Here is a 24987-nt window from a genome sequence, read left to right as displayed (position 1 = left end):
CTCCAAGAAACGCATAGAAACATATGTAGCACGCTATTACTGACACATGCAAGCACGCACGCACGCGCGCACACACACACACACACACACACACACACACACACACACACACACACACACACACACACACACACACACACACACACACACACACACACACACACACACACACACACACACACACACACACACACACACACACACACACACACACACACACACACACACACACACACACACACACACATTTTCTCTTTATCCTTCCCAGGAATCAAAGAAAATCGTTTTAGTGTCAGAGTCAGAAGGATGATGAAAACATGTGGACCGTGATTAACATTGGGAGGTCTGGGTTCATGTAAGATTCAAATGAAAAGCTGGCGGACACTAGAGAGAGATCTCTCTCCCTATGTTCCTCTCTCTTTCTCTCTCTCCTCGCTCGAAAACGCTTTTGTGCACAGAACAGGGGTGAGGCTAATGGGAAAAATTAATTATGAATCTAAATCATTTTTCCTCTTCAGTTTGCCAGCAGAGAGAGGGATAAGGGGATGTCTTTGGCTGAAGGTGTGAGGGCGAGGCGACTGAAGAGGACCGTGTTCGCTGTCTTTTCTACGCTTGTCAATGTTTCACCGGGTCAAATCAATGCAAACTCAATCCACGAGCCCAGCCAATCAGGGCCTGATGTGAATACTGATGCGCCTTGATGCAATATTGCCCTGCACTTAGATGAACAGAAAGAGACAGAAACAGAGAGAGAGATAATGAAAGAAAGAGGGAAATGAAAGAAATTAGAGAGAAAAATATGAATCCCATAGTGACTTTCAGGCCACAAAGCAGAGCTTCTGTCTTCTGTTGTTTCACTTCCAATCAACGTCCTGTCAGTCAGTCCTGTCTCTCAGGATCAATCTGATTGATCTTATTGGCTACAGCCATAATTCTCATAGATCAACATTGGGCGATTTGACAGGAGGAGGTAACATACTGTAATGGGAGAGATAACCTGGAGTAATGAAAATGGGTGAATGGTTTAGGAGGCACGTAAGCTTCCCTAATGTCATCACCTTTGAACTCTGGTACCACACAAACATCCATATCTTTTTACCACCACTGAGATCCTGGAATCTACTGCTGTCAGATATCCGTTTGTCGTCGCTGCCATCACTGTGCGTAATGATAGGTAGTCTGGCGCCCTCGAGCGCCAGAGAGGGAGAGCGGGAGCAGGCGCGGTCCCACTGACCGTTGGGCTTTCATTACATGATAAAAAAAGCAAATGGTTGTTAATTCACTGGGCAGTTGATGGTTACATTCCTGCTCACTTTTGTTCTGAGATTACCTTAGGTACGGCGTAGATTGTACTGCTATTTCAGATACAAACTATTTAATACAAGGAAAATGCTACACATTTCAGCTGTTTAAAAGTATTGCTCTGCTATTACGATTTTTACTGTTGGCGCATTGGCCTCAACGAGACAATTCTGTTTACACGGCCCTGCGTGGAGGAGGGCAACTGTCGGGAAAGTGCGTGCGAAACAGTTGCTCCCTTCCAAGCAGGGCCGTGTAAACAGAATTGTCTCGTTACAGTTAAAGGACTATTCTCATTGTTTATATTTGTATACCTCTCGCGAATCTCCTTCAACTCTCGTCACTGTAAAAACTATCTTAATAAGAGTAGGAGTGCTTATCTAAGACCAGGTCCTTCCTGTCTGTACAATCTTAGTCATTATGGTCAACAAGGCTAAACTGATCCTAGATCAGCACACCTACTCTGAGACTCTTTGTGAATACGGGCCCTGGTCTGAGCTTGGTTCACCCTGTGCCAGAACCATTGGCCACCTGTAAAGCCAATAGACAACAGATGGAGAGTTATGGGCTGGCCATGGCCTTAATACCTCTCTTTGGCTAAATGCACCTTAACCGGTCTGTAACAGTCTGTCTGCCAAAAAAAAGACATCAAGTTGAGAGGACAGGACAGGAGGGGAGAGGAGAGCAGAGAGGTAAGGACAGGGTTGGAGAGGAGCAAAGAGGGGAGGAGAGAGAACAGTCTATTGAAGTTGAGAGACGGGCTTGAGGGACTAAAATAATGTGATGTTACAAAACTGCCATGGTGGATCGTGCATGTTTTTCCCCATTTTTATTTTATTTTCTGTGTCTCTCCAGATCGTCCGTAATGGACATACTCTGAGAGGCATTATACAAACTGTGACTCTGCCGCTCTCTCCAACTCCCCCATCACATCACAATTTAGGAGTCCAGGAGTGGACAGATCCAAAAACAGCCCATAGGCTTCCCAAGGAACTATTTATCGTCAGATAACTACTTTCTCGCCACATTTAGTGTGCGGCGGTTCAGCCTGGCGGCCCGGACTACTCTGTGATGTTCGGTGGCTCTGAGCTACACTGCTTTCCTGTTGCCTTCCAGTGTGTGGGAGTCAGAGACTGTCCCTATACAGGTGGAATTAAATGTGTTGGAAGGATAGAGCCGACACTTTTCCTTTTCACATTGACAAAGATTATTCTCACACACCTGCTGAGTTTTTTTTATTTTAAATCCAAGGTTGTAATAGTGTTTGTCCAACCTCCAATCTAATGCCATGACAACAACCGCAGAGTGAGTGGGAGGTGGCATTCTTCCCAAGGTGACCACGTGGAGGAGGAGCCGCCTTCAGGCCATAGAAATATTAAACAGGTCATTAGAGTGGCGTCTGTCTCGGCCATCTTCTCCAGAACCAATTGCCCTAGTTGGCTTACAGTAACACCAACCAATGGTGCGACGAAACCCCAGCGGTGGCCCAACCGATGACAACTATCTGGTCAGGGTCAAAACGTTGATGGACAGATCTATATTTCTACAGATCGACTGTACGTATCGGCCACGAAGCCACGTTTTTTGTTTGTGTGTGTGTGTGTGTGTGTGTGTGTGTGTGTGGCGTGGTTTCTAAAGCTGCAAATCGCCACTGTGGTTATGATGTAGCAGCCAGGTCACCTTGGTTAATTGTTGTTCACTATTTCTTTTATAAAAAGTATATGATTGAACTGCTCTCCAGAAATGACCTGCAGCCACCGTGCAGAGTGACGCTATCAGCACAACACACACACACACACACACACACACACACACACACACACACACACACACACACACACACACACACACACACACACACACACACACACACACACACACACACACACACACACACACACACACACACACACACACATTCGTAAATGTAGCAGCAGAGCTAAATTTGCTAGCGCTCCTTAACCGAGAAACAAAAACAAAATCCCTAGAACTGGAGCAATATGCCAGCATATGGTCAGTTTCAACAGCCAATCACATGTCTTTCAGCTTGGTGTTTATTAGTCCCTGGAATATTGAACCCCATAGATTTCCTCCATTTAGGTCTGTGGAGTGGAGAGTGAACAGTATCCATCCGTCTCTTGATTTTAAGAAATGCCAGAACAGGCCGAGAAAGCTATTTTCCTCTCTTCGTGTTTCGAACTCCTGTAGAGTTCAACAATCAATATCTCCACAGCGACCATTCAAAATCATTTTTTTCGGGTCGTACATTGAAAACCACGGTATGGGTCATGAGTCCATTTTATTTGAGCCATTTTGCTATTTGTAAATGTCATAGGAATACGTGCAGAATGGGATTGTATATTGTAGTGACTGTTGTAGTGTGTGGCTACAAAGTCACATAAAGATGTTTTTTAGCACAGATGATTAATATGACTTACCTGGCTCTGCGTTTCCTTGATAAGAGACCTTGACTGAGCAAAGACATCATCTATTATTTAAGCTCCTCCTGGAATGAGGCTTAGATTAGCAACCCAGGCCTTCTGAAGTGGCACAGCGGTCTAAGGTACTGCATCACACTGCTAGCTGTGCCACTAGAGATTCTGGGTCCGAGTCCAGGCTCTGTCGCAGCCGGCCGCGACCCGGGAGACACACGTGGCGGCGCACAATTGGCCCAGCGTCGTCTGGGTTAGGGGAGGGTTGGGCCGACAGGGATGTCCTTGTCCCATTGCGCACTAGCGACTCCTGTGGCGGGCTGGGTGCAGTGCGCGCTGAGAAAAAAAACAATGTATGTATACAGTAGACTGAATATATTCCCTCTCTTCTTTATAAGTATTTATTGTAGGAACTTTTCTGATATGCAAATGTAATGTTTTCAAGAAAAATTTGACCAGGGAAATCAGGAAAATAAATTGTGTTTTTTTTTCCTGAGCTAGCTTTTCTTACATGAGATGAAGCTAGGACACTGTTTCCTTTGGAAATGCCATCAAGGACCATCAGTAATAATGAGGTAAAACTGAGAGGTGATGGCAGTGTTCACGACATTCTGTCATTTCCCAGGATAAGTCACGCACCCACACGCACCCACACGCGTGCTCTCTGTTGACTGTTGCCTTTGCAGTGGCTTATCATAGTCCTCTCTCTCTCGCTCTCTGTCTCTCTCTCTCTCTCTCTCTCTCTCTCTCTCTCTCTCGGGGGATAAAAGCAGTGGTTGGGCTGGTGACACCACAGAGTTCAAAGGGGCTGTCTTCGGGTTTGATGTACTGTGTGAGGGAGGGAGGTGTTTTGAAGCTAGCTCTATACCCGACTGGTAGAATATCAGAGCCTGTTCAGAGGATGGCACTGTTAAAGTAATAAACCATTAGTCAAATATGCCTTTCAGAGCACATTGATTATAGTCTAAATGTCTGGGGAAAGCACACCAAGGCCTGGTATCAAGGCTGTCCTAATTCATATTGATTTAGGGTTGTCAGCAATGGTGGACACATATCGTGTTGGTTGAGGAGCTAGACTGGCCCGGCACAGGGTATAAACAGCCCACTGACTGATGCCAACTGTGTCTGGTAGACGTCCTGATGGGCACACTTTCACCTCACCATGGGCTTGGCTGGTGATTGACAGATTGCTGAACCAATTCAGATCTGTCAACCGATTTGACTGGATTTTGATAGAAGGACCTATGTGGATTGCTCTAAAATGGAAAAGCGGTGTTTTGTCATACCCTTGACAATCTCAGTCACTTGACTTTCTGTCAGACTGTGACGGCTGGTCAACATGATGAAACGATTAATTCTGTCATTTGGTAAGTGGAATGGATGGTGTGGAATTGTTGAGGCCGTTTGGGGTAGTGATGTGCTATGTGATATTCAGACAGGTAAGGGAGGGTAGAAAGCTAGTTGCTCAGGCAAACAGACCGAGAGAAGGAGAGACAGAATGACAGACAGGCAGGCATACCGACAGACAGGCAGACGTTCCATTTTGATGACTTCCTCATTTTAGAACCAGTTCACCTTGCATTACCTTGATTTGGGAAGGCAATTAACAGCATCGCGTTTCCTCACCCTCCACCCTCCCAGACATAAAACTGCTCTCCTTGCACTTCTCTCTCTCTCCCTTAAAACAAGACCTCTGCATTCCACCTTTCTCTAAAAAAAACATGTTTACCGTAAGTGGATAGAAACACCTGTGGATCCTCATGAAAAACACTCCTTTTGAACTTCTGGGTTGTTGGGGGATTGGGCTCTAATAAGCGTGGCCTCTCACTGTCATTATCCACAGAACACGATGCCACGGGAACGTCAAGAGGAACCATATCCCCAGGCAGCACACTCAAATTGGCAATTTCTTGCTCACAAATGACTTTCCGCTCCTCCGTGCGTGTCCTTCTATCACCACTTTTTTTTTTCCATCCCCTCCTCCTCTTCCCTCGCTTAAATAATACAAGTTTGGTATTGGTTTGTATTTATTTTCACGAGCACAACATTCTGGACCTCGTCCCCTTGATGTATGCTTTGTTATTACGTTGCCGTAAGGGAGGGAGGTCTCAGAGCTGCAGTCAGGACGATGAGGAGGTGAGGGGAGGGGAGGGGAGAAGAGAGGGTGGCGGTGGCCTTTTTGTGAACAGTGCTTTTTTTCCCCCGAGAACTTCAGAGAGCTGGCACTTGACTTCCACCGGCATCCACCGCTTCAAAGTTCATCAACTTCTCTTACGCCACTTATCGATTGGGCCCGGTGATCCGGAGAAAAGGAAAAGAGAAGCGAAAGTCGGACTAGTTCACTTTAGCTTTGTGCATTTGTCAACCTTTGTGCATTTGTCAACTTGAACCATGATATACTGTATTCTGAAGTGTCTTACCTTACACACTACTACCGCACTGTCGTTCTCCCTCGGCTTAGACAGAACCCAAAGGAAAGATGTTGTGTTGATGCCTCTGCATATTAAATCCAATAAAGCAGCATGTGGATTTTGGGATTCCAGTAGCATTTGTTTACGCAAATACAGTAATTTCAGGGAATTTGCAGAAATTCTACCCTCACATATAGAATTTAGCCTCACTGGTCAACGGCCCCTTCCCTAGGGGTCCCCACTCACCAGTACACATACTGCTGATTCCTGATCTCCGTGTTCCCTATCACTGTCCATGACCACTAAGTACCCTTGCAGCTTTGTTGTGCCTTCAGGGCTCTGGACCTCCCTCCCTAGCCTTGCCCCCTTCTCTCCATCCCCATGCCCATTAGTGGTTGATGGTCTGCCCACTCTGTCCAGCAGCCTGGTGCCCATTGTGCAAGTTGACCATGTTTAGAGGTACACTGATGAACAAACAGGCCAGGGAACCAGGGCCCCTGTCCTGCCATCTCCCCAGCCTCCCCTGTGCCTGCTCTTTGCCCACTCTGACTGGCACTGCGAGGCACCCAGTGCCGCCTCCATGCTCCTGCGGGCAGAACGTGGCGGGCTCGGCCCACACAGAACTCCACAGAGATAACTAAAGCATGCCAGAGGGCAAATATACACCAATCACATCAAAGGGAAGATATAACAAACGCCTCAATTACCAGTTGGACTCAATATCATTACACCTAGTCATTGCCTTTAATACAAGGACTTATTACTGAATGATTATTGCTCTTAAAATAAGCATGGCTGTTGTATATATCAGACAGAGCCTTTCTCTTTCTCTTCTCATTGCTCCCCTATGATGTCTAATGGGGGCATTTAAGCAGACCGAAACCCGGGTCAGCACCATAACTAGGGCCCAGGACCCCAAACCAGCCATTTAAATAGGCTGTTTGTGGCTATTTTACTCTCCCGGCATGAATCTTTCATGGAGATTTAACGTCTGTAGACTCTGGAGGCCTCTTGGCCCAGGCCATGCACACTCTCCTAATGATCTGATTGGAACGCAAAGTGGGTAAAGTTCTCTGCTGGAGAGAGGTAGAGACGAGCAGACAGGCAGGCAAACACATGCACGCACACAGAGGCTGGCGAGCACTCACAGCACACACACACGCACACACACACACACACAGGTACACTCACACAGGTACACAGAGGAGAGTCCCCTCATAGTCGATCTTGAATCCTCAAATTGCTCATTAGGCTGTTTTATCCTTTTTACATGGACAGGAACACAAGATGCAGTAATTTGATATAAACGAATAGATTCTCTACGACAGGTAGTGTGTGTGTGTGTGTGTGTGTGTGTGTGTGTGTGTGTGTGTGTGTGTGTGTGTGTGTGTGTGTGTGTGTGTGTGTGTGTGTGTGTGTGTGTGTGTGTGTGTGTGTGTGTGTGTGTGTGTGTGTGTGTGTGTGTGTGTGTGTGTTAGAGAGAGAATACTCAGTGGAAGGACTGATTTAATGGTGTTTCAAAGTGATTTCATTTTTTTTTTTTATGTGCAGAAATGTTCCACCCTGTTTTTGATTAATAAGGCGAATGATAATATTTCAAAGTAAGTACTCTAGGAATTGGACGGCGAAAACCAAGGACCATGTACTTTTAATTAGTTGTGCTTGTAAGAGATGGCAAAATGTTTCCATGGCAAGAAAAATCTATTATGTTCCAAGTATGCAATTACTGTAAACATAGCATTACGGCCAAAGGAGAAAGGTTTTTAACATTCTGTATTGAATACATGCTCTCTATTGACACCATTTGACAAGGTCAATTATTTCCAAGCACGCTGTGCATTTCCCAGCATCCCTTTTGTCAGATGCAGAGCCATCTCAACCATTAGAATTTCAATACATTTACCCAAACAAACATTGCGTCACACTCTTTTTATTCCATTGAATATATACCCGTATGACTCAAACAAATCGCTCCCTATAATTGCCATTAGGGCTGTGTTCAGTTGCTCAGTAGTCAAGCCAAGTGGAACTAGCAGACAGACGTTATTTCTAGTTGAACTAGCTACTTTATAGCTCTCTGTATATCCTGCTGTCCCTTGTCGTGGTGCCTCCTTTATTATCGGCTTGTGATAACTGCCCGCAGGATTGTGCTGAGTTGGGCGGCTGAGTTAGACCCCTCCGGTGGCCTTCAGGGTCCTGCTACAGTAGGCGAGCCGAGGAAATGGCTCCTCACTGATGTAGGAGCCAGTAGTAGTTGGTGAGGGGAGTGGTGAGAAGGAGGGGAAAGGTAGGGTGTGAAGAGCTGTGGAGCTGACGCGGTGCATTCTCTGCCAAGAGGTCCCCATCGGCTCCCCCTTTTCCGCCCCCTCCAGGTGATGAGGCAGCACCTCGTTAAGGCCTCATGTCTGGAGCTGCCACGCCAGGGTGGAGGGGTTATTTATTACCTATGATCCTCCCTGCCCTTCTCAGATTAAAGAGACACTTACCCGCTCGTGGCACAAACATAACAATTGCATTACACAGCGTGTCTGGAGGGAAGGCGGACAGCAGCGAGCTCTTGGAGGCGCGCTATATGAATATTTATGGTGTCCCCTTCTTACTGTATCTGGTGTGAAATGATCCTTTTTTTCTGAGGTTTTGTGGTCAACATTGAACGGTATAATACTACTTGGTTGGGGACTGTTTAAAGTATTTTTGCAGGCTCTGGATGGCGTGCAAAAAAACCTTTGCACAAATGCACATTGGCTGCGTTCACACAGGCATCCCAATTCTGATCTTTTTTCCACTAATTGGTCTTTTGACCAATCACATCAGATGTTTTTCAGAGCTGATCTGATTAGTCAAAATACCAATTAGCCTGTGTAAACGCAGCCATAGAGACACACGCACAGACACATGGGAGGGAAGGGATTTGCATAAACACCTACGTACACACACCTACTGTATTTAGGCTAGTATTATAACTGCATACATAGTACTGTATTTGAACAAAAGGTTATTCAGAGTTATTCTGCTTCAGTGTTTATTGAGATGAAGTGTGTGTGTGTGTGTGTGTGTGTGTGTGTGTGTGTGTGTGTGTGTGTGTGTGTGTGTGTGTGTGTGTGTGTGTGTGTGTGTGTGTGTGTGTGTGTGTGTGTGTGTGTGTGTGTGTGTGTGTCCTTGCATGTGTCAGTAATAGCGTGCTACATATGTTTCTATGCGTTTCTTGGAGAAACAGACACATAAACAATACACACACACACACATTGCTAGCGTCAAGAGACTGCAGTAGTTCTGTGACCCTTCTGCTCTCGCTATATGTAGCTGTCAGTAGGTGACAGACAAACAAGAGTTTCTATGGACAAATTTTGGTCTTCCTGATCACACGTAAACGCAATTCACTTTCATAGCAGCCACGTTGTATTCCTTCTCTCCTCTATGCACTCTCCCCCTCTCACCTTTTCCCTTCGTTTGTGGATTTCAATGCACAACACATCAGCTGTATGTGACCAGGCCAAAAAACCTTTCTAATCCAAGCCATGTCATAACCGCTAAACACAGCCTACGTCTTTGTCCCATATGAGCTAAAGTAACGTCCTAGTCAACATAGCTAATAGAGCTAATATGTTAGTAAACACGCTACAATCATGCAGTAACATTACAGTGTACAGTCAGTAAGCAGTTACACCGGCGGGCCCCGGTGGCAATAAATTAATAAAACCAAAAGCTTACCTTGACTTGGAAGAGATCCAGTGTTGGATAATCATAGCCAGCTAGCTAACATTGCATCCCTCTGTTTGAGCAGGGTGTTTTAGTAGGGTAAACTAGCTAGCTGCATTTGCTAGCTAAGTAAGTGAAACTGAAAGTGAAAAAATTTGCTTCATTTTTGAAGAAATGAATTTGTTGAAAACGGTTCAACTACTGTCTTTCTCTCTCTTTGAGTCAACTACTCACCAGATTTGTTGCACTGCAGTGCTAGCTAGCTGTAGCTTATGCTTTCAGTACTATATTCATTATCTGATCTTTTGATTGGGTGGACAACATGTCAGTTCATGCTGCAAGAGCTCTGATAGGTTGGAGGACGTCCTCAGGAAGGTGTCATAATGACTGTGTAAGTCTATATACGTTTTAATACATTTTTGGTGACATATAGTTTTCTCTCTGTGTTTCTGTGTCTCTGTGTCTCTGTCTGTCTATCTAATCCACTGGAGGGCGTATTGCCCTGTGTGTGTTCAGCATGTGTGTGTGTACTCAGTCTTCTACACTGTAGGGCCAGCTCTATAATTCTTAATGGTACTCTTTAGACACAGTGGGACTGTTAGGCTCCCGAGGGCCCCGTGGAGATAGAGGTTAACACGCCATCTGTGCTGGGACCCAGAGGAGGCCCTTGGCTTACACCTCGTTCAGTTTAAATACAATCCATCTCTTAGTAGAAGTGTAATGTTTATATACATCATCTTGAATGCAGTTTCCTTGTCACTCACAATGTGTGGTAGGGGTTTGGAGGAATGGATTTTCCAGCTCTTAGTCCGTCAAAGTAAGTTATTGGTGAGAGAGAACCAGAGAGAGAGAGAGGGACAAATAGCGTATGAGAGATAGAGACAAAATGAGAGAGAGAGAGAGATAAAACCATGGTAGAACCAGTATCAACCAGATAGAAAGATACACAGACAGACAGAGAGAGACTGATACTGCTCAAGTCAGAGACTGATACTGCTCAAGTCAGAGATGGATACTGCTCAAGTCAGGGTAGCTTGGCATTGGAGTCTTCAGAGATGAGTCCCTCTCATTGTGCACGGCCTTGTCAGGATTTGAATACTGTCTGTTCAGCACTTGAGTGTGATTAAAGCAAGTGAATCCTAAATGGCTGCCTTGCACACGGAGCTGTGATGGGTTGTGTGTGTGTGTGTGTGTGTGTGTGTGCGTGCGTGCGTGCGTGCGTGAAGAAACACAATGAATCTCCATATTTCACACTCTTTTGTCTTTTGTTTAACTATTTCAAGCTTCCATTAATGCACATGCACTGTCCCCCCCCATTCTCGCATTTCCCTCCAAATGAGGATGTATGGCTAGAAGCCCGACGTAGAAGATGTAAACATGTCAGAGTGGCGATTGATACGTCTGGGAATTTTTCTCATCTCTATTTTTGGGGGGGAATAATGCAGCATTCCCCCTGGGAGCAGTGGGGGTCCAAATGAGATGGGATGGGAACTGTACCGTTCTTACCGGGAGGGAGAGCGGATGATGGTTTGATCGACAGCTTTGTAGGAGATGGAGGATTAAGACGTTGGATAGATGATTGCCTGACTGACGCCGTCTTGTGTGCACCAGTGTAGAATAGGCTAGCACTTATTCCTTCCTTTATTCATCCCCTGAGAACCCACTTGTTACTTCTCGTGTTCATCTCATGTACATGTATCTAAAAATGACTTAGTTATCACATAGCAAGTGTTATTACGACATGTGTGAGGTGGAAATGTGTAACGGACAACCTTGATGTCTCCTCCAGCAACATGCTCCAACCGACTGAGCATTCTGGACTGTATGTACTTGTACATGGACTGTGGCTCAAGCGCTCAGACCGTGGCCATTCACAGACCATTGCTTTTCATATCAAACAAGTCTACCCTGTTGCTGGGCAGAATGGTTTGAGGAAGGTATGGGGTAGACAGGAGAGCAGTGCAGGTTGGCATTACGCTTCACTATAATTTTCACCTCAGATATTGGGCCTCTCAGATATTGACCCCTCTTGAAGCATTAGACAATTGTAACTGCATGGAGGTGAGGTGGGAGCTATTTTAGCCCCCACAGTATCCTTATTCTCTTCCATATGAAAAATGTCTTGTTCACTCTCTATTCTCTGTTATCAGGGATGTAAAAAATGGTGTCTCTGTGCGTGTCCTTATTCGGCAATCAGTATGCATATACCTTGGATTTCCAGGAACGTGATTTTTAAGGAATGCAGTGCCATTAAAGGGTTGATATCCTTCAAAAGTGTGATCTGGAAAGCTTTCTGTCAGTTTCCTATGCTATGTTAATAATATTCCTGATTCCGGTCTTTCTGTCAGTTTCCTATGCTATGTTAATAATATTCCTGATTCCGGTCTTTCTGTCAGTTTCCTATGCTATATTAATAATATTCCTGATTCCGGTCTTTCTGTCAGTTTCCTATGCTATGTTAATAATATTCCTGATTCCTGTCTTTCTGTCAGTTTCCTATGCTATATTAATAATATTCCTGATTTCTGTCTTTCTGTCAGTTTCCTATGCTATATTAATAATATTCCTGATTCCTGTCTCTCTGTCAGTTTCCTATGCTATATTAATAATATTCCTGATTCGTGTCTTTCTGTCAGTTTCCTATGCTATATTAATAATATTCCTGATTCCTGTCTTTCTGTCAGTTTCCTATGCTATATTAATAATATTCCTGATTCCTGTCTCTCTGTCAGTTTCCTATGCTATATTAATAATATTCCTGATTCCTGTCTTTCTGTCAGTTTCCTATGCTATATTAATAATATTCCTGATTCGTGTCTTTCTGTCAGTTTCCTATGCTATATTAATAATATTCCTGATTTCTGTCTTTCTGTCAGTTTCCTATGCTATATTAATAATATTCCTGATTCGTGTCTTTCTGTCAGTTTCCTATGCTATATTAATAATATTCCTGATTCCTGTCTTTCTGTCAGTTTCCTATGCTATATTAATAATATTCCTGATTCCTGTCTTTCTGTCAGTTTCCTATGCTATATTAATAATATTCCTGATTCGTGTCTTTCTGTCAGTTTCCTATGCTATATTAATAATATTCCTGATTCCTGTCTCTCTGTCAGTTTCCTATGCTATATTAATAATATTCCTGATTCCTGTCTCTCTGTCAGTTTCCTATGCTATATTAATAATATTCCTGATTCCTGTCTCTCTGTCAGTTTCCTATGCTATATTAATAATATTCCTGATTCCTGTCTCTCTGTCAGTTTCCTATGCTATATTAATAATATTCCTGATTCCTGTCTCTCTGTCAGTTTCCTATGCTATATTAATAATATTCCTGATTCCTGTCTCTCTGTCAGTTTCCTATGCTATATTAATAATATTCCTGATTCCTGACTCTTACCCTCTGCCAAAGAAGAAGTTTTAGCCATCCTGCTAATTGATTTAGCCCTCCCTCCATCTCCATCTCCATCTCCATCGTTCCATACAGGCTAACTCTCTGTAGTTGGGTACTGAATGCCTGTCAAATGTTTTCCCTCTTTCAGTCTTTGCGATGCGGAGGGATTTATAATTCAAGAGTAGGCACTTTGAAGGGTCTCACATAACCATGGAGGTATCGATTAAATATCATTGTGACGAGGACCCTCACTGTGCTGGCTAAGCGGGAGATCTGCCATAGTTAGGCATCCGGAAAAGGCGACATAGCGTTGCGGCTTGCCAGTCGAAGCCCGGGCTTTCTCTCTCTACCTCTTTTGGGTGGCAGACTGTACACATGTTGGTCCCTGCACAGCTTGCGATGCCATGTGTTTGATAAAGTGTTTGTTATGCACCAGCTCAGTGATCCAATCCACGCTGGAAGCACCATTTGGGTTTCTAAGAATTACATTCAACGCAGTTGATACATTTCCAACGTGATGCACTGCTTCTCCAATCAAAAATAAAAGCTCTCTTTAGTCCAAATATGCTTGATACAGTTTTCCTAATCTCTTTGTGGGTAATGGGATGTAAACTCAGCAAAAAAAGAAACGTCACTTTTTCAGGACCCTGTCTTTAAAAGAACATTTGTAAAAATCCAAATAGCTTCACAGATCTTCATTGTAAAGGGTTTAAACACTGTTTCCCATGCTTGTTCAATGAGCCATAAACAGTTAATGAACGTGCACCTGTGGAACGGTCGTTAAGACACTAACAGCTTACCAGAGGGCAGGCAATTAAGGTCACAGTTGTGAAAACTTAGGACACTATAAAGAGATCTTTCAACTGACTATGAAAAACACCAAAAGAAAGATGCCCAGGGTCCCTGCTCATCTGTGTGAACGTGCCTTAGGCATGCTGCAAGGAGGCATGAGGACTGCAGATGTGGCCAGGGCAATAAATTGCAATGTCCGTACTGTGAAATGCCTAAGACAGAGCTACAGGGAGACAGGACGGACAGCTTATCGTCCTCGCAGTGGCAGACGACGTGTAACAACACCTGCAAAGGATCGATACATCCGAACATCACACCTGCGGGACAGGTACAGGATGGCAACAACAACTGCCCGAGTTACACCAGGAACGCACAATCCCTCCATCAGTGTTCAGACTGTCCGCAATAGGCTGAGAGAGGCTAGACTGAGGGCTTATAGGCCTGTTGTAAGGCAGGTCCTCACCAGACATCACCGGCAACAACATCGCCTATGGGCACAAACCCACCATCGCTGGACCAGACAGAACTGGCAAAGTGCTCTTAACTGACGAGTCGCGGTTTTCTCTCACCAGGGATGATGGTCAGATTCCGCATTTATCGACAAAGGAATGAGCGTTACACCGAGGCCTGTACTCTAGAGCAGGATCGATTAGGAGGTATCAGGTCCGTCATGGTCTAGGGCGGTGTGTCACGGCATCATCGTACTGAGCTTGTTGTCATTGCAGGCAATCTCAACTCTGTGTGTTACAGGGAGGACATCCTCCTCCCTCATGTGGTACCCTTCTTGCAGGCTCATCCTGACATGACCCTCCAGCATGACAATGCCATACTGCTCGTTCTGTGCGGGATTTCCTGCAAGACAGGAATGTCAGTGTTCTGCCATGGCGAGCGAAGAGCCCGGATCTCAATCCCAATGAGCACGTCCGGTAGCTGTTGGAGGGCTAGGGCCATTCCCCCCAGAAATGTCCGGGAACTTGCAGGTGCCTTGGTGGAAGAGTGGGTTAACATCTCACAGCAAGAACTGGCAAATATGGTGCAGTCCATGAGGAGGAGATGCACTGCAGTACTCAATGCAGCTGGTGGCCACACCAGACACTGACTGTTACTTTTGATTTTGACCATCCCCTTTGTTCCATTTCTGTTAGTCACATGTCTGTCGAACTTGTTCAGTTTATGTCTCAGTTGTTGAATCTTGTTATGTTCATACAAATATTTACACATGTTAAGTTTATCTAAAAATGAACGCAGTTGACAGTGAGAGGCTGTTTTTTTTTTTTTTTTTTTTTGCTGAGTTGATGTGAGTATTTTGAGTGAAGCATTAGGAATGAATACATTTGGATACATTATCCAAAATCAGATAATATATGGATGACTTTATATAGCAACATTCTATATTGGATCCAGTAAAAAAAGTTTGCTGCTAAGCTGTGTGTTAAAACCCTGCTACAGGGGTACACAGGCTATGTTCAGAGCTGCTGTTGCGTGTCCGTTCTAACACAACAGACCTGGTCTATATTAATGACCACCAAGCTCCCAATCCACTCCATATAGTGCATGACATTACAGGCTCTCTCAATACAAACGTTCAAGCTTGTTTTTCTGCTAGCATTATTTTGTAATGTGATGATTAATAATTCATAATAAGGATAAGGTGTGAATCACCTTGGAGAGTGCACAAACACATATGCTCCACTTTTACCAATAATGTGTGGGTGCCCGTACCTTCACAGTTTTTGTTTGTGCAAATAGGTGATTATTAAGAAGGTGGCAAATCGAGAGCTTGGGACTATACGTTTCTATCTACAACTGAGTTACTGACTTAACCTTGTTCTGTTCAATGTTCTCTACCTAAATAATACTCTAAATACCCCCAATTCATGTTGTTAAGTGTAAAAGAATACACCATTCAAACTAATGAGGGTTCGGAACTTTAAAGCCAATTATCTCAGAATCTTCCTTTTGCAGATGGCACCTTGTAGTCACAAGCTCTCGAAATGTTGTCTCTGCAGCCGCAACAGCACAGCAGACTGTTGATTGGTGCGTACTGGAACAAATTGAAGAGAAGGTGTATATAGTCTTTGGGACTGAGGCTGTCCTAATATGGACAATCATATCATTTTGCTTTAAGGACATTTTTCAGTGCCAGCCTTACTTCAGGAACAACCATAGGGTTAAAGGTCCCGTTGTCACCTTCTCTTCATGTGCCCTGCTCCATTACAGAAGCCCGTTTTCCTCCCAGCATGCCAATGCTGTCTGTCAAGTGCTGAGTAAAGACAGGCCAGTGTGTCCCCTGCTGAGAAACCGTGCTGAGCTGATAGGCTGAAGTGGACCAGCAGCCAGTTTATTAATGGCTGCCCTTTATTTTCATCTGGTCCAGGGGTAGTGGTTTACACACTAGGGGCTCGTTGTGTTTCCTGCTGGTCAATACTCTGCTCTTTTAACCCTTTACAGAGGAGAGGGTAGTTGTGACCTAGAGTATGGTATCCATTTTAGGCCACCCTCAGCCTCTAACCTCAACCCCTTTTCGTGTCAATCGTTAACCCTCCTTGAGGCTGAGGGTGTCCTAAAATGGACCCCATACCAGGCTTGGCATGTCCATGGTGTGTTTGTGGCGTTTGCTGCTTATCTACCGCTGATTTTGATTAGAAAACCTAAAGTCTTTCAGCGCCTTTCGTCAAATGATCAGACAGTGAGTTTTCTCATTAATGTAAGGAAAACAAATGTCTCTGTAATGATTTTCTTTGCTCATCGTGTTGTTGTATTTGCTACGATTAAAACCGGTGATACTGCATCTTTCCCAGGAGATTGTGATGAATCTGTTTGGTGGTAGCATATTCACTGAAGCGCTCTAAGCCATCTTGTTTTTCATGTTGAGTGTTGTCGTGCGAAAATCCTCGAGAGTCATGTTGGAAAGTGTTGACTTCCGACCTCAGGGAAGGGAATTGGCAAATTGCATCCTGATAAATGTGTGATTCATTTTTATCACTGGCTGCTATTGAACTGCTTTGCCCAACAACCAGCCAATTAATGAGCCAAAGAGCAGTTACGACAGGCGCCGTATGTCCAGCGTATTTACCCCTGGCAACAGTCTGCCCCCATCCATTTGCTCTCCTAGAAAGGTTGCCTGGGTGGAAGCGTGCTAGGGCTGTCGTGGGTGCTATCGATTGATGTGGTCTCTGATTGTGTGTGTGTGTGTGTGTGTGTGTGTGTGTGTGTGTGTGTGTGTGTGTGTGTGTGTGTGTGTGTGTGTGTGTGTGTGTGTGTGTGTGTGTGTGTGTGTGTGTGTGTGTGTGTGTGTGTGTGTGTGTGTGTGTGTTGTGTGTGGCTGCTGCTGCTGATGATCATGGCATGTGATCCTGGCGGTCTCTGACCCTGGTCATCTCACGCCGCCCTACTGATCACAACATTGCCAGGGGATATAATCATACAGGCCGGTGTCCTCCTCCTCCCCTCTGGTGTGGAACCATCAGTAATGATCTCCGTGTTGTATCTACAGTCTGTGTGGAGCATCACATCCAGCTGGCTGCTAGAGCCACTGGGGGAACAGTGCGGAGTAAGACTCAGGAAGTGGGCTGTGAGTGATGCCTGTACGTTCCAGTAAACAAGCGGAACGCTCTCTAATCTTGCTGCGTTAACTCGAAATATATTTGATACGAGGATTCAGCGCCCAACTACTTTTGAGGAATTATCTGAGTGAACACGTTATCTATTATTCTGTACATTTGACAATCTCTGTGTAGATTACTCTGCCACTGGACCTGAATATTACAATTGAAATGATATCAGAAAACACAGCATCTGGCAAGTTTGCATTATTCTGGGATATTTCCTGCTGCCGTTTCTCATTCTGTACAGATTGCATTCTGCAATCTCTACACACTCAGTTATTCTGTGCTTTAACTTCAGAGCTTCCCCGGTCCAGATAAGGCTAACACAGAGTCCAAACGTTTACAAAACCCCAGCATTTATGTCAAACTTTCTATCCCTGGGGAGTAGAGCCAGACTAGCATTTAGAAAAAGTCTATTTCAACTGAAACCCGAATCCTTTGCTCTGAGAGAAGTATTTTGTCTGGTAATGTAAACTTTAGTGTCCTCTCTTGCACCCAACGCCTAGGCTCGTCTTTCTGGCCCTGCCTGAAGAGTTATTGCCTTGCAAACAAATTTGCACCATCAATATCCTTGATTCTAATCTCCAAATCATGTCTCAAGCTAGTTCCTTACTTTCACTGGATGCGGTCCTGCATAAATTATTGGCGTTAATATCGGCATATCTCTAGGCGAGAAAGCTCCTTTTGAAACGATGCCCACTCAAATTGGCTGGCACGGCTATTCCGCAAAGGCTCAACAATGACACTGAGTGTGCACCTGTGGTGACTGTCGCATCCCTGTGTGTGTATGTGGATGGGTGAGCAAGCGTTTGTGTACATGTGTGTGTGAACCTGCATTAGGCCACCAAGCAGGATGTTGTTGTTTCTGCCTGTTTCCACCATTCACTCATGGTCACTGAAAGCCCGACCTTCAATGATGCAAGCCGCGCTGACTCCATTACTGCTGTAACTCACCAGCCCAGGTAGCTCCAGCCCAAAAGCTCCTTTCTTCAACCTTGACCCCTTTTGTCACCAGTTGCTAGTGCTTTTCGATCTGAAGAATGTCTTCCCTCCCTGTTACGGAGGCTTTAGCTGTTATATGTGAGAACACTCTCTCATAGACTCATTTGCGCACCATATTTGAGAGAAATAAGCTTTTTGTGCACATGAAACATTTCTGAGATCTTTTATTTCAGCTCATGAAACACGGCACCGACGCTTTACATGTTGCGGTTTATATTTTGGGTCAGTATATGTTGCACGTGTGTCTTGGGCTTAGATGGATGCTGCTAGCCTGTTCTCAATTAACCTCTGGAGACTACCACAGACTCATTCAGTATTCACCATGTAAATCACATCATATTACCACTCCGCCTCTGGAAAAAAAAGACTGTTCCTGGTGTGTCAGTCCACCAAATCAAATTCTGACATGCTGGGGTGGTGTGGTGGTTAGCTCATTTCCTCAGTGGGAGATTTACAGGAAGTAGGATTTATGCTTTTGTTTCAATATTTACATTTATAGCAGTGGGCTTAAGTGTCCCTTTTTGTGTTTTTAGGATCGATTCATATTCAGAAGATCATATGCTACTAATATTCCTATCCTCGTTGATAGTACACTATATTTCACTGCAGAAAAAAAGCTATGACAGACGTCCAGGTGATTGTACTGGAGGTCTGCAACATAGTTTCCAGAAAGGCCAGTAAAAGCTCAGCCACAGCCACACAGCAGCACGAACTTGCATAGCCTTCACTCAACATCAAAACAAAATGTACGTATTAACAAATATACTCTCGAAGTTTATCGCCTCCGAGAGAAGAGAAAACAAACGCGAACATTGCCTGAAACATTGCCTCGCCTGCTGTCAGTATCTGCCTAGTCCTGAATTTGTACATTAATTTGATGCATTGGCTCTTCCAGCCATCGTCATTCAATTGGGCTCCTGAGTGGCACAGCGGTCTAAGTCACTGCATCCTCAGTGCGAGAGGCATCACTTTAGTCCCCGGTTCGAATCCAGGCTGAATCACATCCGGCCGTGATTGGGAGTGCCATAGGGTGGCGCACAATTGGCCCAGCTTCGTCCGGGTTTGGCCTGGGTAGGCCGTCACTGTAAATAAGAATTTGTTCTTAACTGGCTTGCCTAGTTAAATGAATAAACAAATCCACATTTTTTGTTCTGTAGATACCAATCTACCCTAAACCCCTTAATTTTACACTGCCTAAAATGCAGAAAACTTGGTTACTTTTGTTGTTGGCATAACACAATCAAATCACTTTGACCATATCGGTCAGTGGGAAAAAACATGATTATTTTTAATTTAGGAGATCTTGGAAAGTTTTTGGAAGGAGAATGGCGATCCACCTTGTTTTCAATTTGATTTAACAGGGTTTGTTGGAGGTATTGTCAATGGGATTGTTTACCTGTGTGTTTTATGTGTGATAATTGCATGCCTGTCTTAAATCCACAGCAAAACAATAATCCATCATTGACATTGCTGCAGGCCACCATTCCAGTTTAATTAAGGCTGTTGTGAATCAGGAGGTTTGCCATCAGTTTAGTGACTGACCTGTGTTCTTAACCCTGTTTTTGTGTTTCAGATGATGAAGTTTGCCTGGGACAACTACAAGAGCTTCGCCTGGGGCAGGAACGAGCTACGGCCCCTGACCAGGAATGGCCACATTGGGAACATGTTTGGTGAGTGGTGTTTTGTGGCCCCAGGCTAAAAGGCCCCATAGGCCCCCACAGGTTACTGGGGAGCTGCTCGCGAAGGTCTTAGTCTTTGTCAAAAACAGTCATGTTACACACAAATGGTCTGCAGTCATGGACACACAATTGTCTGTGGGCCTTAGTCGACCTCTAGGTCAAAGAGTTTTCATTAATGCCAATCGCTCAAAGATGAAGATGCTCTCAATGTGGAAGGTATTTTTCGCTCGTCAACATTTTAGAGGCATGCAGGTTGCGGATCCCCTGGCTACCATTATTTCAGAATCTTTGTTGTGTTGCATATGGTTGTACTGTAGTTGGAAAAGGCTATAGGCTTCCTGACTAGCAGTGCAAGTTATGTGCATTTCCCACCTGTCGGTGTATATGAACCCCCCTGTCAGAATGGTTCTTTACCATCGGACTGTGATCTGCCCCGGCAGCCTTTACACCACGTTGTCATTGTGTGGGCATTAATCGGACATGGTACCAGAAGATTGCTCAGGTACCTAATGACACGCATACACACAAACACACACATCTGAGCCACAGGATATCCGGTGATAAAGCTCTTAATAAAAGTGGGATCATCTTTTAATGAGGATTGGGTTGGTGGGCCTTTGTCTGACACGCCTGACTTCCTCCACATCCTGTCTCCTGGGATTGTGGAGTATTGAGGCCATTATGGGAAACAATGCTCACCTTTCTCTCAGCGGTTTGATGGCATCTCTTTTCTGTCTCTCATCATGTAGTAGTAATACGATAATGTGTCTTCCCGAATAGAAAATACATGTAAATGTGAATTGTACTGTAGTATTCATGTAAATGCCATACATTATGCAAATAGGGTGATCACTCAGCCTTCTCTCTTCCCCATGTGTTGGAATTAAGAACTACAGAAGAGACCTTATCCAACCTCTGCATGATGTCTGGTTGCATTTCATAGCCCTGCAAATGTCAGATTTTAATTTGATCAGTCTGGGAACTTTCCTGCAACACAGGACATTTAAAACCTGTAGTGTATTGGAGGTTTTGTTAGGCTTCTAAAGTTTGCCATTTCTGCTCAGAAAGTTTAGACTTGATTTTCCCTTACAACCCCTGCCAAAATGTTCATTAATCATAATCCACATAATCATTCACATTTCTTTTTGCTGCCCGATTATTTTCCACCAGGAGCAAACTGGCTCAACTTAAGATCTTACGTCTAGTAACGTATGGGTCACCATTATGATCATTCTGGTAAGGAACCCGTATGGCAGCTGCCTGAAAGATCCTTTAAAGAAATATCTGTACATTCAGCAGCTGTGTAGACCCTCTGTAACGTATGGGAAAACCTTACATCTTCTAAATAGTATTGACATTTCTGCTCTACCTAAGTACACAGTACCACTAAAGTACCATTACGCGGGGAAATGTAGAAATAACACAGACAGCTGCTCTTAGAGGTTAGAGGTCACCAAACTCCGACTGGTGTTTATCTTTTAATTGCTTCCTTTATCCGAGTAACGTAATTAGCCTCTGAAATAAGTACCCCCCTATACTGATCAGCTAGATATTTGCAGGGAAGATAGCTGTGGAAATCGGTAATCAGTACATTCGTCTCTCAAAATTGTCTCTATTCTTTCAAATCTCTGGGAAAAGAGATCGGCTTACCACTTCAACCCGATATCGCTAATCCCACTAAGCAAATGAACTTCCATTCCGTTGGAAATCTGACATGGTTTTCTCTCTCCACGCTCCGTTTGCTAATACTGAGGAACATGTGGGGAGGGAAGAGAGGCGAGAGGTTGTGCTGTGGGTGACTGTCACACTGTGCTGGAGGAGTGCTACGTTGAAGGAAGCCAGGTGTGAAATTGGATGCTGTGTTCTTTTAATTTAATCCCATGAGTAAACAGAGACTGGGTGAGATTGGCTCCTCGGTTAGCCTACTTGTCACAAGCATGTTATAAATATGCTGAAAGTCACTGAAACATCCCTCCTGCTCTCTCTCTCACTCCAGACTCAGTCAAAGCCCCCGAACGAGAGGTAGAACCCATCTGCTGCTGCCTCTCTTCTCTCGCCATCCTCTTTCTCTGCAACCTCCTATTTTATTCTCTCTTTTCCTTCTCTCTTTGTGAGTTGTGGTTCAAGACGTCACGCTTTCCCCTCTTTGCCCATGAAAAGGTTGTAGTGCTGCTGGACAACTACACAGAGAGAATACTGAAGTGTTCACATTATTTTCACGAGTAATGGCACAGTAGAATCCTAAAGTGCTGAAGGCTCTTGTGTTTATGTGTGGGAGTGAACTTCACGTGGGAGTTTACAGAACATTGAGTTGTTCTGACCAACTACACCTCATTTGCAACTTTTTAAAAGCATTTAATCATTATAATTCCACATTAACATTTTTTTTGCAAGACCCACACATATTTGCTATGACAGGAACCAGGTGAGAACAATTCATACCACTCACATATTTTGATTATGATTATTATACACTTGTAAGTACAATTGTATGTTGTTCCAATGCTCATTTTGAAAAATATAGGGAAGGATAAGTGGCAGCATAATCTCTAACTCCTAGTTGTATCATAGGTTGCTCTGATGTAAAAAAAATAAAAAAAAAAAAATGTTTTTAAAAGTAAAGTTGAATCATGAATGTGATATATCACATTGTTGAATGCTGAAACAATTCTCGTAGGTGGACAAGCTTAACGCAGTGTTTACTTAGACCTTCTGTTTAATCCTTAAGAGTCTATTGATTCTTCTGGGAAGGCTTGCCACTAGATGTTGGAACATTCCTGCGGGGACTTGCTTCCTTTCAGCCACAAGAGCATTAGTGATGTAGGGCACTGGTGTTGGGTGAATAGACCTGGCTCGCAGTTGGCATTCAAATTCATCCCAAAGGTGTTCAATGGGGTTGAGGTCAGGTCTCTGTGCAGGCCAGTCAAGTTCTTCCACACCTATCTCAACAAACTATTTCTGTATAGACCTACATTTGTGCACAGGGGCATTGTCATGATGAAACAGGAAAGGGCCTTCCCAAAACTGTTGCCACAAATAGCACAGAATCGTCTAGAATGTCATTGTATGCTGTAGCGTTAAGATTTCCCTTCACTGGAACTAAGGGGCCTAACCCGAACCATGAAAAACAGCCCCAGACCATTATTCCTCCTCCACCAACCTTTACAGTTGGCACTATGCATTGAGGCAGGTAGCGTTCTCCTGGCACCTGCCAAACTCAGATTTGTCTGTTGGGCTGCCAGATGGTGAAGCAGGATTCATCAGTCCAGAGAACGCGTTTCCACTGTTCCAAAGTCCAATGGCGTCCTCCAGCCGACACTTGGCATTGTGCATGGTGATCTTGGGCTTGTGTGCGGCCATGGAAACCAATTTTGTGAAGCTCCCGACAAAAGCTTTTATACTCCTGACAGCAATGGGTGTGGCTGAAATAGACAAATCCACACATTTGAAGGGCTGCCCAGAGTCTTTTGTATGTATAGTGTATCTGTTGTTTTGCATGGGCTGCAACTCCATCCACCGCATCTGCCTATATTGTCCTTCCGTGTCTGCGGTGGAAAGTGGAAGAGCTACAGCTCTATTTGTTAGACCAGGTCTCCTCACGAAAACGTCTGTAGCGGCCGGACGGTTTGGCCTACAAAAATAATATGACCCCTCTATGGAAAGGTAAGACCCTCACAAACACGATGGTGTTATCCATGGTATGGCCATCTAAAAACACCCCCCGTCCCGTCCCGTCCCGTCCCGTCCCCCAATGGCTTAGACATTTAGAGGTTAAACGACAGATTTCGCTTAGCATAGACAACAGAACATGCGAGCAGATCTTATTCTAGATTGACAGCTGGCCATCTTAATTGGATATCACTTTCAAGTCACGTTTCATTTGGTCTCTGAGCCTCAGATGGTTCTTTGTTAGCATTGTTATATTTGACAGACATCTATTTACTCAGCTTTCTATTTACACAGACAAGGCTAATTGGACAACAAGTCTTCTAAATGTGTCATGGCCGGATGCTTAGAGAAATGAAATGAGTGCTGTTGATATGCCGAGTACAATCGAGGACGGATGTTAACATACTCAAACATGACACATTGAAACTGGATGTGTTATGGAATTGAAATCCCTGTGACAGCATGGAAGGTTGGTTTAATCTTTAATGTGGCATGAGAAATGTTGTTCTTCATGTAATGCCTTTGACTGGTAAAGAAGAGACATAATGTGTCACACTGGCAGATTAGCTTGTGTGTGTTTTTTTTGTGGTTTTACTGTCCTTGTGGGGACCAGAAGTCCTCACAAAGATCGTAAAACAAGGAACATTCAGACAAGTGCAGGCATTTTGCTGGTCCCCACAAGGACAAAGGCTATTTTAGGTTTAGGGGTTAGGGTTACAATTAGGGTTAGGGTAGCCCTTTCCTGCAGTCGAATGACCAAAGTGCGCTCTAGTGGCCAAATTGGTGGAATGTTATGAAATTATGAATAATTAATCATTTTTCAAAAATGTACGCAGAAAATCGGGTGTTTCTATGTCAAACTGTTTTGTTATATTTTAGTCCTCTGTGATGTCAAAATGTAATAGATTTTTAACAGGTGTCTTTTTTAAGCCCATAGCCATGTGTGTGAGGTGAATACATTTGCTTCAAAGTAGATTTGTTTAAGACTACCAAGAAACACTC

The 24987-nt window shown here is 44.2% G+C and overlaps 1 protein-coding gene across 2 annotated transcripts in view; it reads left to right on the top strand.

Moving 5' to 3' along the window:
* The window catches only part of LOC118367365 (mannosyl-oligosaccharide 1,2-alpha-mannosidase IA), a 204358-nt gene that overhangs the window by 73514 nt on the left and 105857 nt on the right, over positions 1-24987 (top strand). For both annotated transcript variants that reach the window (XM_035750748.2, XM_035750749.2), the window contains exon 2: positions 20211-20307. In XM_035750748.2, coding sequence (XP_035606641.1) covers positions 20211-20307 — 97 coding nt within the window. The remainder of the gene's footprint in view (positions 1-20210; positions 20308-24987) is intronic.

The sequence above is a fragment of the Oncorhynchus keta genome, chromosome 34 (assembly GCF_023373465.1).
Source record: "Oncorhynchus keta strain PuntledgeMale-10-30-2019 chromosome 34, Oket_V2, whole genome shotgun sequence".
NCBI classification, from domain to species: Eukaryota; Metazoa; Chordata; class Actinopteri; order Salmoniformes; family Salmonidae; genus Oncorhynchus; species Oncorhynchus keta.
The sequence above is the reverse complement of the archived record's forward strand: the minus strand, read 5'-3'. Positions and strand labels throughout refer to the sequence as shown.